A 17,426-nucleotide genomic window follows, 5' to 3' on the forward strand; every position below is an offset into this window, starting at 1 on the left:
ATATATATATATATATATATATATATATATATATATATATATATATACACACACACACATATATGTATGTATGTAATATATATATACATATATGTATGTATGTATGTATGTATTTGGTTTTTCGAGACTAGGTTTATCTGTGTAGCCTGGGCTGTCCTGGACTCACTTTGTAGACCAGGCTGATCTCGAACTGCCTCTGCCTCCTTGAGTGCCGGGATTATAGGTGTGTGCCACCATGCCTGTTTAAAGTCCTTTAATTCTTCATCTCAGTTATCAGAGCAGAATTGTGTGTTTCCCTTGTCAGTCTGAGCATGCGCCCTTTAATTAGCTGATTTCCCGTCTGTCTTTAGTTATGCTTGTTCTATTTGCCTTCTGTGTACACTGGGTTAATTGTCATTCATTGATCATTTTTCTCCCTAATTTACTGATCTACTTTTGTCATATATTATTTCTGTTAATGCATGCATTTGTTCTAGATTCTGTTGTCTGTTCCATATTCTTCTGTAGTTTCATAGTAAGTTTTTATACTATTTGAGTAAATTTCTGCTCTCTGGAAGAACACTTATTAAAATAAAATTTCATTAGGATGAACTGAAATATGATTTAATTAATTTGATATTTGGAGAAATGATAACTTACGGTTTTATATCCTCTCATTCAGAAACACATCTCTAATTATGGGGATCTTTTATAGTCTTTCATAAAGTTTTGCATATTTTAAATTTAGTTCATGTGTATTTCCTGTCAGGTTTATTTTCTGGGTATTTAGTGACTTTCCGTTGTGAATGAGATCCATTCAACTTTGTAAGAATTTTTACTTTAGCTCTTTCTCTATGAGTGTGTCACTGGGGTTCTTTCATTTGCTCTCAGGACTCAGTTTGAGAGTCTTGGTTTAAAAGAGAATTAATCGTGAGTGTTGAGAGCAGCTCTTACTTCACTTTTATTGTTGACATCTTACTGCTTTTACTTGGTTTTCTGTTCTACTTTTTGGTTTTCTTGACATTTGGTAGATTGACAGATGTTTGTTTGTTGTTTAAATTTTGTTATGTTTCCTCCTGAGTGCTGGCTACTTTGATCACCTCCCCCTGAGGGGGGGGGGGGCGGGCAGCCTTACCAGGCCACAGAGGAAGACAATGAAAGACAGTCCTGATGAGACCTGATAGGCTAAGATCAGATGGAAGGGGAGGACGACCTCCCCTATCAGTGGAAGGGGCATAGGAGGAGAAGAGGAAGGTAGAGTGGGGTTAGGAGGGGGTGAGAGATGGGGCTAGAGCTGGGATACAAAGTGAATAAACTGTGATTAATAAAAAAATTAAAAAAGACCTAAACTGGCACAATATTCTTTTTAGTAAATTCTCTGTACCAAAGCAATACCCAAGAACAGCCCAGATTCAAAGGGTAAAAAAACATCTCTACATTTTGATGGGAGAACCTGCAAGCCATGTTGCAAAGATGCAACAAAGCAAGGACAAGAAATAGCTGCAGTCATCTTCATAAATAACCTGAACATGTGCAGATGTCTATCTAAAGATGATGTGAATGAAACTGCGCTTTGATCTCCTGAAGCTCAGGCAGTGTCAAGTCCCACTACCTTTCTGACGGTTGTATCAGGGAGGAAAAAAAACAAAAAGCAGGACTATCTTCCCCACTTTGATTCATAAATATTGGAGAAGAATATTACTTTTTAAAATTAATTGATATTAATGGATGAGTTTGTAATAGAAGTAGAATGTTAAAACACTTATAAATGAACACAAGACAAACACGTGCTTCTAAGCCAGCATGAGAGGTCAGATTCTCAGATCACCTGTTTGTCATAGCTCTCCCTGGACAAAAACAGCAGTGTTTCCTCCTAACTCTGGAAATCCTAGACAGATTCTCAGAGAGTCCTGTCTCTGGGATTTACAGCATTTGTTAATAATTATTGCTGTTGGTGTTCTGTTCAGGAAGTTGTCTCCTGTGGCAATGAGTTCAAGGCTCTTCCCCACTTTGTATTCTAACAGGTTTAGTGTGTCTGGTTTTATATTGAGGTCTTTGATCCACTTGATAAGTATGGATCTATTTTCATTTTTCTACATGTAAACATCCAGTTAGACCAGCACCATTTGTTGAAGATGCTGTCTTTTTTCCATTGAATGGTTTTGGCATCTTTGTCAAAAATCAGGTGTCCATAAGTGTATGGGTTTATTTCTGGGTCTTCTGTTCGGTTCCATTGATCCACCATTCTGTTTCTATGCCAGTACCATGCAGTTTTTATTACTGTTGCTCTATAGTACAGCTTGAGATCAGGGATGGGGATACGTCCAGAAGATCTTTTATTGTAGTGGATTGTTTTAGCAATTCTGGGTTTCTTGTTATTCCATATGAAGGTGAGAATTTTTCTTTCCAGGTCTGTAAAGAATTGTGTTGGTAATTTGATGGGAATTGCATTGAATCTTTAGATTGCTTTTGTCAGGATGGCCGTTTTCACTATGTTAATTCTGCCAAGCCATGAGCATGTGAGATCTTTCCATCTTCTGATATCTTCTTCAATTTCTGTCTTCAGAGACTTGAAGTTTTTTTGTTTTTGTTTTTGTTTTTTTCATACAAGTCTTTGACTTGCTTGGTTAGGGTCACACCAAGGTACTTTGTGGCTATTGTGAAGGGTATTGTTTCCCTAATTTCTTTCTCAGCCCTTTTGTCTTTTGTATACAGAAAAGCTACTGATTTTTTTTTTTTTTGAGTTAATTTTGTATCCAGCCACTTTGCTGAAGGTGTTTATCAGCTGAAGGAGTTCTGTGGTAGAATTTTTGGGGTCACTCAGGTATACTATCATATCATCTGCAAATAGTGATACTTTGACTTCTTCCTTTCCAATTTGTATTCCCTTGATCTCCTTTAGTTGTCTTATTGCTCTAGCAAGGACTTTCAGAACTATGTTGAAGAGATATGGAGAGAGTGGGCAGCATTGTCTTGTCCCTGATTTCACTGGGATTGCTTTAAGTTTCTCTCCATTTAGTTTGATGTTGGCTATAGGCTTGCTGTATATCGCCTTTACAATGTTTAGGTATGTGCCTTGTATCCCTGATCTCTCCAATACTTTAAAAAGTGGGAGATAGTAAGACCTGGAAAGGACAGGAGTTCCACAAGAAGAGCAACAGATCCAAAAAGTCTGGGCACAGGGATCTTTTCTGAGACTACAGCCAAGGACCACTCATGGAGATGGCCGGGAACCCCTGCACAGAGCTAGCCCATGGCAGTTCAGTATCCAAGTGGGTTCCATAGTAATGGGGATAGGGATGGTTTCTGACAGAACTGATTGGCCTGTTCTTTTATCACCTCCCCCCTGAGGTGGGAACAGCCTTGCCAGGCTACAGAGAAAGAGACAATGTAGTCACTACTGTTGAGAACTGATAGACTAGGATCAGAGGGAAGGGGGGAGGACCTCCTTTATCAGTGGACTGGGAGAGGGACACGGGTGGGAAACTGGGAGGGTGGGATTGGGAGGAGAGGAGAGAGGGAGGTATAGGGGGGATAAAAAGTGAATAAACTGTAATAAATAAAAATAAAAATAAATAAAAAAAGAATTATTACACTGGCTGGCCTGGACTTCTCTATAGAGTGTGTGGGGTTTTATTAGTAACTATCTTTACTTTCACAAAAATAAAAAGCCCCTTTTAGTACAATACTTAGCTTAAATATGAAGAGACAGGGAAATGTGAAGACTTAGGCAAGGACATCTATATGGTTATTATTATGTGTGGATTATAGTAGTAACTGCTTTCAAACATAAATTATTAAAAATTTACTTAGTTGTCCTTGAATTTATGCATTTATGCTAAGAATGCGTGAACACAGTGTTCACAAATGTCTGAAAATGTTTTCTTGGCATCTGACACAGTCCTTTCACTTACTCACTTTGTCAGGCTCAGACAAACATGTTAACTACAAAAACTGTCCATGTCTGCAGGTGCTGTGCAGCATCAATTCAATTATTCACAACCCACGAGCTCCAGTAATTATTTACACACAGAGTAAGGGAGGAGCTAAAAACTTCAATAAAGATATTCAAGATTGTGGATTTGAACACCTCATTCCTATAATAGAAACGTGGGCAGATGAAATGACATCCTTAAAGGTAAGTAGCTGAATATTTTTTATATGTTTTGAAAATCTGCTCAACTTGGCCCTTGTTCATAACTGTGAAGCTAAAAAAATACACTTTTCTAAAATTGGAATATTGCTGCTTATATATTTTGTTCTGTTTTGTTTTTGAGACAGAGGCTAACTGTGTAGTTCTGGCTGGTCTGGGATGTTCTATATAGACCAGGCTGGCCTTGAATTCACAGATAACTACCTGCTTCTGACTCTTGAGTGCTATAATTAAAAGCATGTACCACTATGTCCAGCCTTACATATTTCTAATCCTATAAATTTGTTGCCATTGATAAGCTTGTCTTCTCTAAAATCCTACTGTAGATGTTTAGACTTTCTGTCATTCAGATCTGTAGAGGATTCATCTTAGCCCCTCCATATTCTGCATCTCCTTCCTACTAATATCTGTGCTCTGTCTCTGCACATGCTCAGATGCAATGTTTTAGTCTTGTTTTCATCTTAATTGGGAACATTTTCCCTGTCTTCACATTTTATTTTCCTTTCTCAGAACTGAGATTATTTCTCTTTGTCTAATCTTTAGAAAAGTTTATAGTCAACAACCAACTATTAAATGTATTCGCATTTGATTGAATAATTATAGTCCTGGACAACTAGAGGGTTGTTTTTGTTTGTTTGTTTGTTTTAAAATTTTATTTATTTATTATACAATGTTCTGTCTGCCTATACACCTGCAGGCCAGAAGAGGGCACCAGACCTCATTATAGATGGTTGTGAGCCACCATGTGGTTGCTGGGAATTGATTGAACTCAAGACCTCTGGAAGAGCAGCCAGTGCTCTTAACCACTGATCCACCTCTCCAACCCCCTTTTGTTTTGTTTTGAGACAGGGTTTCTCTGTTGTAGCCCTAGCTGTCCTAGAACTTGCTTTGTAGACCAGGCTAGTCTCAAACTCACAGAGATCCATCTGTCTCTGCCTCCTGAGTGCTGGGATTAAAGGAGTGCACTACTTGAGTTTTTTATTTTAACTTTTATTTTTTTTACATTAATTACATTTTATTCGCTATGTGTCCCAGCTGTAACCCCCTCCCTCGTTTCCTCCCAATCCCACTCTACCTCCCTCATCTTCTTCCATGCCCCTCTCCAAGTCCATTGATAGGGGTGGTCCTCTTCCCCTTCCATCTGACCCTATCTTATCAGGTCTCATCAGGAGTGGCTGTAGTGTCTTCCTCTGTGGCCTGGCAAGGTGCTCCTCCATTAGGAGGGGTGGTGGTCAAAGAACCAGCCACTGAGTTCATGTCAGAGACAGTCCCTGTTCCCCTTACTAGGAAATCCACTTTGGATACTGAGCTGCCATGGGCTACATCTGAGCATGGGTTCTAGGTTATATCCATGAATGGACCTTGGTCCTTGGAGTATCAGTCTCAGAAAAGACCCCTGTGCCCAGATATTTTGGTTCTCTTGTTCTCCTTGTAGAGCTTCTGTCCTTTTCAGAAGCTTACTAACTCCCCTTTCTTTCATATGATGCCCTGCACTCTGCCCAAAGTTTGGTTATGAGTATCAGCATCTGCTTTGATATCCTGCTGGGTAGAGTTTTTTTCAGAGGCCCTCTGTGGTAGGCTCCTGTCCTGTTTCCTGTTGTCTCCTTCTTCCAATGTCCATCCCATTTGTCTTTCTAAGTGAGAATTGATCATCTTACCCAGGATCCTCCTTGTTTAGCTTCTTTAGGTGTACAGATTTTAGTATTTATCCTATATTAAAGGTCTAGTATCCACTAAAAGTGATTATATACCGTGTGTGTCTTTTTTGCTTCTGGGATACTTCACTTAGGATGATCTTTTCTAGATCCCACCATTTGCCTGCAAATTTCATGATTTCCTTGTTTTTAATAGCTACTGAGTAGTATTCCATTGTGTAAATGTACCACAATTTCTGCATCCATTCCTCCATTGAGGGACATCTGGGTTGTTTTCAGATTCTGGCTATTATGAATAAAGCTGCTACAAACATGGTTGAACAAATGTCCTAGTTGTGAACTTGAGCATATTTTGGATATATACCTAGGAGCTGGATCTCAAGGGACAAGGCAAGGCTGCCCACTCTCTCCATATCTCTTCAACATAGTTCTGAAAGTCCTAGCTAGAGCAATAAGACAATTAAAGGTGATCAAGGGAATACAAATTGGAAAGGAAGAAGTCAAAGTATCATTATTTGCAGATGATATGATACTATACCTGAGTGACCCCAAAAATTCTACCACAGAACTCCTTCAGCTGATAAACACCTTCAGCAAAGTGGCTGGATACAAAATTAACTCAAAAAAAAAAAAAAAAGAAAATCAGTAGCCTTCCTGTATACAAAAGACAAAAGGGCTGAGAAAGAAATTAGGGAAACAACACCCTTCACAATAGCCACAAAGTACCTTGGTGTGACCCTAACCAAGCAAGTCAAAGACCTGTATGAAAAAAAAACTTCAGGTCTCTAAAGAAAGGAATTGAAGAAGATATCAGAAGATGGAAAGATCTCCCTGCTCATGGATCGGTAGGGTTAACATAGTGAAAACGGCCATCCTGACAAAAGCAATCTAAAGATTCAATGCAACTCCCATGGCTTGAGTTTTTTTAACTTACAAAATTATATCTCGTATACAACTCATGGAAGAATCTTGGCACTCAGCCTAACTTTTATTTTCTTTGTTCTTCAGAGTTTAGACAAAGCTATGTAATATAAAGCATTTTTGACTGAATGACAGTGCTGGATTAATACACTGTTTTATGTGCCCGCGTTTCTTTAGTTTGTTTCTCAGAAAAGGGTGAAATAGAGATGACTTGTGGAAATGGTGGCATTTCCCACTCACTGCTTGTCACAGTTCTCCCTGTAGGAGATAACAGTGCTAACCCTACTTTTCTCTTTCAGGAGAGTTAGATGAGAAGCAGCCTTTGCTTTTCTAACAAAAGGTTAAGACTAGTTGAAAAAGGAGACAAAGCAATGAACCAAATTCATAGATAGCGTTATTTTTCTAAGGTGGGAAAGTATTACAAAAATATGAACATAAAATTCAGACTAATTGGACAGACAAAATATATGCAAATGTGAAATTTTAAATAAGTATGCAGTATATTACTAGAAAAAATGGATGCAATACAGATGGATTCCTGAGTAATGATATGGATGACTTGTACTCCATTGTATGGTAGAGAAGGGATCACTTTGATCATAGCCCCCAAGAAAGGCTTAGCAAGAGTACTGAGTTCTTACCACTGTGTAGTTCTCTGAACAGGAGGCAGGGAATTAGCTTTATACTTAGAATATTATAAGGACACTTGAGGCAACTGGCTAGAATTAATTACTTCTGCCACTGAGGTAGCTCATGGCCTTCAGTAGTGCTTCTAATATTTACACTGCAGATTTGGGATGCATCTTTGAAAGTACATAAAGTCCTTTGATGCCTAGTATGGAAAGTTCTTTATAATGTAGCAACTTTCTAGTTTGGGAGAGGCATCTCCCTAGATAACATTTTATCCTTAGCTCTGATGTGACCTAAAAGAGAAGGATGGGTTTGAGAGATGAATGGAAAAGAAATACAGCAATGTATATTATAGAATCTTCTATTTTGCATATTTATTTTTTGAGACAGACTTCATTATGCAAACCTGGCCAGCCTGGAACTCATGTAGACCAGGGTGACCTTGACTCATTGAGTTCCACTGCATCTGCCTTCCAGTGCTGGGATTAAAGGCATATAAATAAAACATGTAACTATATGTATGTGAGAGATAGTGACAATTTATGTAGTGAGTAGTGATCGGTGTTGAGAACATCAAAAATTCTCAGCCATTTAAAAATAGTTAATTTTTGTGAGCTTTAGTTACCATACTGTGATATAGAACGTTACAAATTATTTCTCTTACCCAGCTGCACCCCCGTGATTTTAACCATCCTCTCTCCATTCCTTCTTCCTCAAACCCTTCTCAGGCTTTGGTAACCACATGAGACTAACTTTTAAAACTTTTACCTATAAGTAAGAACATAGTATTTGTGTCTGTTATTTCACTTAATGTCTTTCGGTTCTCTCCATGTTGTAGTAAACGACAGGTGTCACTCCTTTCATGGCTGTAATACCCAGTTGTGTGCATGTGCATTTATTTCCGGACCCATACGTACACTGGTGGGTTTTTGGCCATTTATCTATCGTTGGACACCGACATTGTACATCTAGTATCTTGGCAATTCTGAATAGTGCAATTCAGTAAATATGTAAGAGCTGGCATCTCTTTGACATAGTTTCATTTTAATTTGATGTGTGTGTGTGTGTGTGTGTATACACACACACATATATATATACATATATATAGGATGTAGTTTTGTTAGTCTATGTAGCAGTGTTATCTTTTTTTTTGAGGAACCTCTATATTCTGTTTTACACAAAGACTGTACTAATTTACACTCCCATCAATAATAAATGCAGACAATTCTCAAAAGTTGTCAGTCAATATTTGGCCACTTATATAATTTCATTTACATAAAATGCCAAGAATAGACAAATCCATAGCAGCAGGAAGAGGATTAGAAAGGCCTGAGTGGGCGTAGGACTTTTTCAATTTTAATTATTAAAATTTCTTATATGTATGAACATTTTGCCTCTATGTATGTATGTTTGTGCACCATAGTCATGTCTGGTTCTTGTGAAGGTCAGAAGAGAGAGTATTAGGTTCTTTGGAACTGGGGTTATGAATGGTTGTGAATTATCAGTGGATGCTGAGAACTGAACATGGGTCTTCTGCAAGACCAACAAGTGCTCTTACTGTTTTCCATCTCTCTAGCTGTGGGTATGGGAGTTCTTAGAAGGGGTACATTCCGAGGTTAGACAGTGATAGTGTTTTGTACCACTGTGAAAAGATGAAAACTGTCCAATTGTATACTTAGTATCTTGGTATATAAATTTCATTTCAAAAGTACTACAAAAATATTTAAGACCTAGGCTAGGGATACGGCTCAGTATAAAGCTTTTGCCTTGTGTATGTGAGTGAGGGCCTGTGTTATCTCCAGTGCTAATAAAATAATTTACAAAAACAATATAATTACTTAAATAACATTATTGCTTAGAGAATTCAGACTTGTTTTAAATTGGTATTTTAAAAATACTAATGATGGTTATAAAGCTATGTATCATCCGACCACCTTGGTTACTATGTTACTGGTGTTATCGAATAAACTACACTATAATCAGTAATGCCATGTAGTTTCTTTTGTTGTAAAGGATTTGTATAAGTCCTTAAAAATGCTGTCTGCAGAACTGATACCTTGGCATAATTTGAAGAAAACAGCTGAAAATGAAGGTGTGAAAGTAGAAGATCTGTTGGTGGTGGTAGAAACCATGTTGGAAGAAGTTGAAAACAAGAAAGAGGTAACACTCGATATTGATATAACTGTTCTCATCTTAAAGGTTTATATTAACTAATCAACATGTCAAATTGTCAACTATCTTTTTTACCTTCTTCATATAGAGCAGCAACACACCAAACTTTCAGACTTTGCAAGCTATTGTTTTTCACTTCCAAAGACTATTTGATGTGCCGTCTTTAAACGGAGTCTATCCCCGAATGAATGAAGTATATACCAGGCTCGGAGAGATGAACAACGCTATGAGAAACATTCAGGAGCTCTTAGAATTAGGTGATGACCCTTTGTGATTTGGGATACTCATTTTAGAACTATTCCTGGGCTGGAGAGATGGCTCAGAGGTTAAGAGCACTGGCTGCTCTTCCAAAGGTCTTGAGTTAAATTCCCAGCAACCACATGATAGCTCACAACCATCTATAATGAGATCTGGTGCCCTCTTCTGGTGGGTATGTGTATGTGCAGGCAGAACATTGTATACATAATAAATAAATAAATCTTAAAACAACAACAACAACAAAAGAACTATTCCTAATAAATTAACAAAAATTAGGTTTTGGGTTTTTTTGGTTTGGTTTGGTTTGGGTTGGGTTGGGTTGGGTTGGGTTGGGTTGGGTTGGGTTGGGTTGAGAGTTTTTCCTTGCTCTTGCTGTAGCCAAAGCTGGCCTTGAACTTGATCTTTGTCCCTCATCTCCCAAGTGCTCAGATTACTAGTGTGTACCACCAGACCCCACAAAACTCCTATTAATTAAACACACACACACTAAAAAAACAAACAAACAAACAAAATAAAGAAAACCAGAGGCAGAGATATAGCTTAGCTGTTAGAGTGCTTGCTTAGCATGCATGAACTCTGGGTTTGCTTCTCAATAGTGCATAAACGGGACATGGTGGTGCACATCCTCAGGAGATAGAGGCAGGAGGATGACAAGTTCAGTGTCAGCTGGAGAGATGGCTCTGCCTTTGGCCTCTACCTTTTCAGAGGTGCACACACCATATACATGCATATATACTTGCACAGACACACAAGCATGTGTAAACTAAAAAAAACCTCAACATGTGGTTAAGAGCCCTTGCTGTAAATTGTAAAGAATGGGTTTTATGTTCCAGCACCCCTGTAACAATCTAGACATCCCCCAAATCTCTGGTAACTCCAGCCCTCAGGACTTCAACACCCTTTTCTGGTTTTCATGTATGCAAAAGCATATATGTACACATTCATACACATTCATACATACATGCAAATAAATCTTTTTTTTTTTAAGTTGGAGATCATTTTTTTGATACATAACAACTTCTAGGTCAGCCTGGGATTCATGAGACCCTGGCTTTAAAGCAACCACCCCAGGGCTGGGAAGTGGTTCAGTAGTTAAGAGCACACTGTCTACAATCAACTCTGAGTTCGGAGTTAGGATCCCAACCCAGATGCTTGTGAATACTTGTTACCAGCTCTGAGGAGAATGGAGACAGGAGAGCTGTTGAGGCCCTCTGGCTTCCAACCTAGCCAAGAAAATGTGCACTCCAGGCTCAAGGAGATAGTGTGTCTTAAAGAAACGGGCAAAGGTTGTGAGAGGAAGATACCCAATCTTTCTTCTGGCTCTGCCTTTTCAGGGGTGCACGCACCCACATACATGCTCACACAGACACACAGATGTGTAAACTAAAAAAAAAGAATCTTAATCCTTTCTGCCACAAAAAAATGAAACAAGTAACTGAACTAGGATGTGTTAGATGGCTGTAATGATTTTGGAAGTTATTTAAACATCTATACTTTCATTTCTCTTTTGCAGACAGTTCATCCTCATTGTATGTGGTGGTCAGCACAGTTGGAAAATTGTGTAAGATAATTAAGGAGGAGGTGAATGAGCAGGTTAAAAAAGTATTAGGACCTGAAGACCTACAAAGGTATTTGTTAGAAATGTATCCAGACACTTGATATAGTGAAGAGTAAAGACTTCCAAAGCTTTATGTGTTACTTACCTTCCTTGTTTGGAGTGACTTTTTTTTTTTTTTGAAACAGGGTCCAGGTGTCCTGGAACTCTGTATAGAAAGAGATCTGCCTGCCTCTGCCTTCAGTGTGCTGGGAGCAAAAGTGTGTGCTACCACACCTTTTAAAAATAACTTTATAAACCAAAAGAGTCATACATCCTTCGGGATAGAGACAATGTCACCTGTACTCAACATAAAAATTATTGGGGCCCATAAGCTCACATAAGGCTATTGGGAACTCTAACCTCACCCTGAGACAAAGTTACATATGGAGAAATTAAAATCATTATAACCAATTCTTCAGTTGGATTATAACCTATAATTTACTTCTGAAACACTACCAAAACTACTTAATAATTGCTAATCATATCTTTTTGTTTAGAGGATAAATATTAAGGATTTAAAAAAAGACTAAGTACCATTAATATAAACCTGATATATTTTTAAAATTTTATTTTATTAATTATACTTTATTCACTTTGTATCCCCCCCCATAAGCCCCTCTCTCCTCCCCTCCCGGTCCCACCTTCCCTCCCCCTTCTTCACGCATGCCCCTCCCCAAGTCCACTGATAAGGGAGGTCCTCCTCTCCTTCCTTCTGATCTTAGTCTATCAGATCACATCAGGAGTGGCTGAATTGATGTCTTCTGTGGCCTGGTAAGGCTGCTCCCCCCTCAGGGGGAGGTGATCAAAGAGCAGGCCAATCAGATTATGTCCGAGGCAGTCCCTCTTCCCATTACTATGGAACCCACTTAGACATTAAACTGCCATGGGCTACATCTGTGCAGGGGTTCTAGGTTATCTCCATGCCTTAAACCTGATATTTAAAAAAAATAAATTTTGGGGCTAAGGTAGATATAGACTGTAGGGCTTGTGTTTACTATGCATGAAACTCAGGGTTCTCTCTCCAGTAACCCCTGCTCTCAGCCCCTGAGACATTGTAGTTATACTTTCAGCAACTTTTCCTAGTTCTCACTCCCAATTTTATATTGCAAAATATAAGGAAACACATATATTTGTTACATTATATATAATATTATCCATATATTCTGCAAGTATTCCAGAAAGAGCCCTTATATAACTTGGCAGTTGAGATTTTTTTTTCATATTTGGTGTTTTTCACTATTGGTCTCTCCCCTCCTTCTACTCTTTTTTACTGACCACCAGTACTTAATGTTTAATAGCATACTGGGTAAGAAAGCCTATTTTAGCTAGTGCTCTGAAGAAGGTGCTTTTTAAAAAAAGAAAAAAATGGTATTAGATGATTAAAGATCTCAAAAAGGAAGGATTGCTATAATTAACTTTATATTCAATTTAGTAGAATAGTTTCCTCTCACTTTGAAAATGTTATGTCTGCAACTATCTGTTAACAAATGCAAAACCCTAAGTTGCAGACTTTTGTAAACTTGTGTATTTTTTAAACAGCATTATAAACAAATTGGAAGAACATGAGGAATTTTTTCCAGCGTTTCGAGCTTTTACTAATGATCTTCTTCAACTCTTAGGTGAGCTCTCTGTTACTGGTGGCTGAATTCTCATCTTAAGATGTCAGTGGGGCTAGGAGAGGGGTGCTCTTAGGCACTGGTTCATGTCTTACTTTAGGTCTTTGGAAAGTGTCTGGAAAGTACTACCTGCCTTGCACACAGAGTTGATTCAGAATAGAAAACAGCCTCTGAGGAGATAGGAGCTATCTTTTTCTTCCTTTTTCAATATTTTTATATGAGTGTTGGCCTGCATGGATGCATGTGCGGAATGCGAAAGCAGGTGCCTGTGGCGGCCAGAAGAGGTGGCCGGATCCCCTGGAGCTAGTTGCAGACAGTCACGTATTGTTGATGCTGGGAACGTAACCTAGGTCCTCTTACAAGAGCAGCAGGTAACTGCTGGTAACTGCCTTTAACTGCTGAGCCAGCATCCCTCCAGCCCTGTAGGACTGTCGTGTTTTGCTACCGTCTCATGAGAAATAGCATTATTTTGTGAGACTCTTGGCTCTGCATTGTGTGTATATATATATATATATATATAATTGACCAAGCAAAATAAGCTAGAAAAATGTAGACTCTGCCACTTGGATCCTGCTAGTGGGGATGGTATCTGGCTAAGGGAGGACTTTCTTCCTCAGAGAAGAGCTTTAGAAAGTGAATTCTGGCTTAGGCTCACTGAAGTCTGATACCTTAGAAGAAAAATCAAACTTAGAAAGAATCCACCAAAGAACTGAACCATTTTGGAAGTCCAGAACAGGATAAACCCTACCCCTAACGCTTGTTCTAAGGTGTTCACACACCTCTTACTGGATAAATCTCCCAGAAGAAGGCCTGAGAGCACTCCACTTTGAGACCAAAAGAATCATGAAGGAACACTGTTCTTAACAGAGAAATCAATTCCTAAATCCTCAGGTGGAGACCCAGAAAAGAGTTGTGTCTGTCTGTCATGCATGCTGGGACCCATGTTGGCTTACACATGTAACTGTACAGAGATTTAGAGAGGGACCGGGGTTTCATAAATGCAGCCACTGGATGTGTTAATAATGCCAGGGTCCAAGGGCCATCACAGATGCCTGTGAAACACTTGTGTGAGGTAGGGGCCATCTACCGCAGATCTTGGAGAAGACTGCATTGCACAAGAGCGCTTGCTGCTGCTGCTGCTCTTGTATTTGATTTTACTTCTGTGTAGAGCTTCTCATTTCTATGAGCTTTTCGCTAGAAAAAATTACTCTTTATAATTCTCATTTTTTCTATTACAGAAATTGATGACTTGGATGCCATTGTACCTGCAGTAAAGAAATTAAAAGTACTTTCATACTGAAAACAAGTCAAATCATTGTTACTGTGTAAATTGCATTTTTAACATTTAAAGTATTTTAAAGGACTAATCCTGAGACAAGGTTCTAAAATGGATCAGCTCTCAGAATTCATCCTCTTACCAGTGGGTCATTCTCAATCCATATAATATTTATTTTTTTATTATTTAATAGAAATTAGCTATTAAGTTATTAAAATAGTAAATTAACTTTAGATCCCATAATCATTTATATGCTTGGGTGCTCTAAAATGTAATGGTTTTAAGGAAGCGATTGTGTGTAACAGAAGACTGAGCGAGAGATTGCAAATTATAGAAAGTTGTATTTAAATTCAAGGTTTAATGGCCTTTTGGTCAGAGAAAAAAGAATCCCAGTTGCTTTCTAAGCGCAACCAATAGGAAGCCATTGCTCCCCAGGCAAGAACTAAGGGGCATATTCTGTTAAGATACTCTTACAGCTGTTGCCCTTTCAAAGCAAGAAGCCAAGAGAGAAGAGGTTTTTTTTTGTCTTTGTATTAAGAGAGGAAGTTAATCATGAAGTCAAATAGATGATTAGGTACACGTCTTTCTGTGTATTTATTTGCAGTACTATGTAATGTCCTTTTATAAAGAAGACCAGAAATAAAGCTTTTGTAAAGAATTTCCAAATGTAAGCCTCCTTAGTGGCTCATTTGTAAGCCTCACAAATAACAAGCCATATTTTCTCCCCAGGCTGACACTGCTTACTGCATTTTACAAAAGAGTCCTGTTGTTAATGTCTTCTACTTACTGTCTGTTCTCAACATCCTGGCTGATTTTGGGGTTTGGGGGCAGGGTTCTGCATCACATCCTTGAGTACCAGCTACTTTAGGCTACCCATATCCTCCTTTTTATAAATGCCATTTATACTGCTTGATAGATGAATTGTTGATGACATAGAATACCACCTTAGGATTCTTCTTACTTTAAAATTCTTTGCTTTGTTAACCAATAGTTAAATTTCTGAAAACTAACCCAGTAGTTCTCAACTTTCCAAATGCTGTAACCCTTTATTTCACTTCCTCCTGTTGTGGTGACCCCTAACCATAAAATTATTTTCACTGCTACTTCATAACCATAATTTTGCTGTTATGAACCATAATGGAATATTTGTGTTCTCCGATGATTTTAGGTGATCTCTATGAAAGGGTCATTGGGACTACCAAAATGGTTGTGACTCACAAGGTTGAAAAACCACTGTAACTAGTCCATAATCTGTAGAATGATGAGGTTGTTTAGAAACAGCATTTGCTTATTCATTCTGAATTGATTAAGTTACTCTCAAGAAGTTTTTGTGAGGATTGGAAGTCCTTTAAAAAGTTTTTAAAAGGATTTACTTTTATTAATTTTTAAAAGTGTGTGTGTGTGTGTGTGTGTGTGTGTGTACATTATGTGTGTTTGCAGGTGCACACGGAGTTCAGGAAAAGGGTGCTGGATCCCCTGGAGTTTCCTGTGGTTGTGAACAAACCAATTTGGGTACTAGGAACTGAACTCCAGTCCTCTGCAAGAGCACTCTTAGCCACTGAGCCATCTCTCTAGCCCATGTGTATAATGTGTGTGCTTGCACTTGTAATATGTTCATGTGCATGGACACATTTGAGACAGGTTGTCCTGTATTCCAGGTTGGCTTTGAACTCACTATAGCCAAAGCTAACTTTGAACTCCTGAGCTTCTTTCCACCACCTCCAAGTGATAACATTATAGGCATGTACCACCAGACCTGGCCTTAACAACATCTGAAAACAAAAGAAAAAAAAATGCAGTGGAAAGATTATGATGGGGTTGGCTAGAGAGACAGCTCAGCAGTTAAGAGTGATTATTTTTGCAGAGGATCATAGTTTGGTGCCTAGCACCCATGTTGGGTGACCCCCTGCTGCCTGTGCCTCTAGGTCTAAGGGGATCCAGTGCCTCCTGCCTCAGACCACCATAGGTGCCTGTACTCACATAATAAAATCTTTGAAAGGGTATAATAATCTAGATTTTGGCAGCTAGTTTTAATCTCACAGTTAACACTTGTTTTAAAGCAGAAGTTCTTAAATCCTTTTTCAGAGGACAGGAGGGTTTTAGAGGTGCTTCAAGGGCCATTAAGGACAGTCACCTTGATAGGAATAGTTTTAGGTTCTTGCTATCATGTCTACCTTTTCCTATTTTAGTTGTTTAAAAGTTCTACAGTCGTTTCTAGTTTTATCTATAGAACTATGTAAATACAAGCATTTAAAACACATTTGTTTGAAAGCAATTTTGATGTATAATTAACAGAAAGTATACATGAAGTGTAATATTCGGTAAGTTCTGGTGTGTATGTGTGCCTGCAATGGTGTGGTGGTTTGCGAGGACATCTGCCATAGCCTTAGCCATCTGAATAATTGACCCCCAGTTGGTGTGGCTGTGGAAGTTGTGGAGCCTTTGGGAGGTGGAGCCTTACGTGAAGTACATCACTAGCAGGCTTTTTCCACTCCCCGTTCATTCTCTGCTTGTGCTTGCATTTTATGACTCAAAACAGCTTGCTTCCTGCTAGCATGCCTGCTGCTTGCTGCTGTGCTTGCCGCCAGGATGGGCTCTTATTCTGCTACAACTGTAAGCCCAAGTAAATGTAAAATTTCTTCTATAGGTTGCCTTGGCCATGTGTGTATCACAGCAACAGAATATGGTATTTTGCTATTGAGACTTTAGTAGAGTTTGTTCAGACTTTGTGATTTTAGATGCGTTTTAATGTTATATATATATATATATATTAAAAGCTTTAATATATTTTAAAATATTATTTTAAAAGTTGAACCTCTATTATGGGTACATTTGCTATCGTGTTGTTGATACCTGTATTCCTACCATTTTTTATCTGCTTGCTTTGTCAGTCTCTAGGAGATGTTAAAAATCTATATAAATTGACCAAATTTTATTCTATGTATTTGAGTTCATTTTCTAAGTTCATAGAAATTGTAATTGATTTATTATCTTAATATTCTTTTATTGCTACTGATGTTCACTGCCTTGAATGTAATTTTTGTCATTTTTATTTATCATTATCGTCATCATCACAGTTTTGTTTAAGACAGGAAGTCATTAGGAACTCATAGGCATCCACCTGCATCTGTCTCTTGAATACTGGGATTAAAGGTGTGCACTACCCTTC

General features: G+C 38.4%; 1 protein-coding gene across 4 annotated transcripts in view; it reads left to right on the top strand.

Moving 5' to 3' along the window:
* Positions 1–14,915, top strand: part of Cep70 (centrosomal protein 70) — a 53,314-nt gene extending 38,399 nt beyond the window's left edge. For all 4 annotated transcript variants that reach the window (XM_055629733.1, XM_055629734.1, XM_055629735.1 and 1 more), the window contains 6 exons: positions 3,950–4,117; positions 9,352–9,498; positions 9,599–9,767; positions 11,282–11,396; positions 12,905–12,984; positions 14,220–14,915. In XM_055629733.1, the coding sequence (XP_055485708.1) occupies positions 3,950–4,117; positions 9,352–9,498; positions 9,599–9,767; positions 11,282–11,396; positions 12,905–12,984; positions 14,220–14,281 (741 nt within the window). In that variant the 3' untranslated portion in view covers positions 14,282–14,915. The remainder of the gene's footprint in view (positions 1–3,949; positions 4,118–9,351; positions 9,499–9,598; positions 9,768–11,281; positions 11,397–12,904; positions 12,985–14,219) is intronic.
* Positions 14,916–17,426: the final 2,511 nt, after the last annotated feature.

The sequence above is a fragment of the Psammomys obesus genome, unplaced genomic scaffold (assembly GCF_907164565.1).
Source record: "Psammomys obesus unplaced genomic scaffold, mPsaObe1.curated_primary_1811, whole genome shotgun sequence".
NCBI classification, from domain to species: domain Eukaryota; kingdom Metazoa; phylum Chordata; class Mammalia; order Rodentia; family Muridae; genus Psammomys; species Psammomys obesus.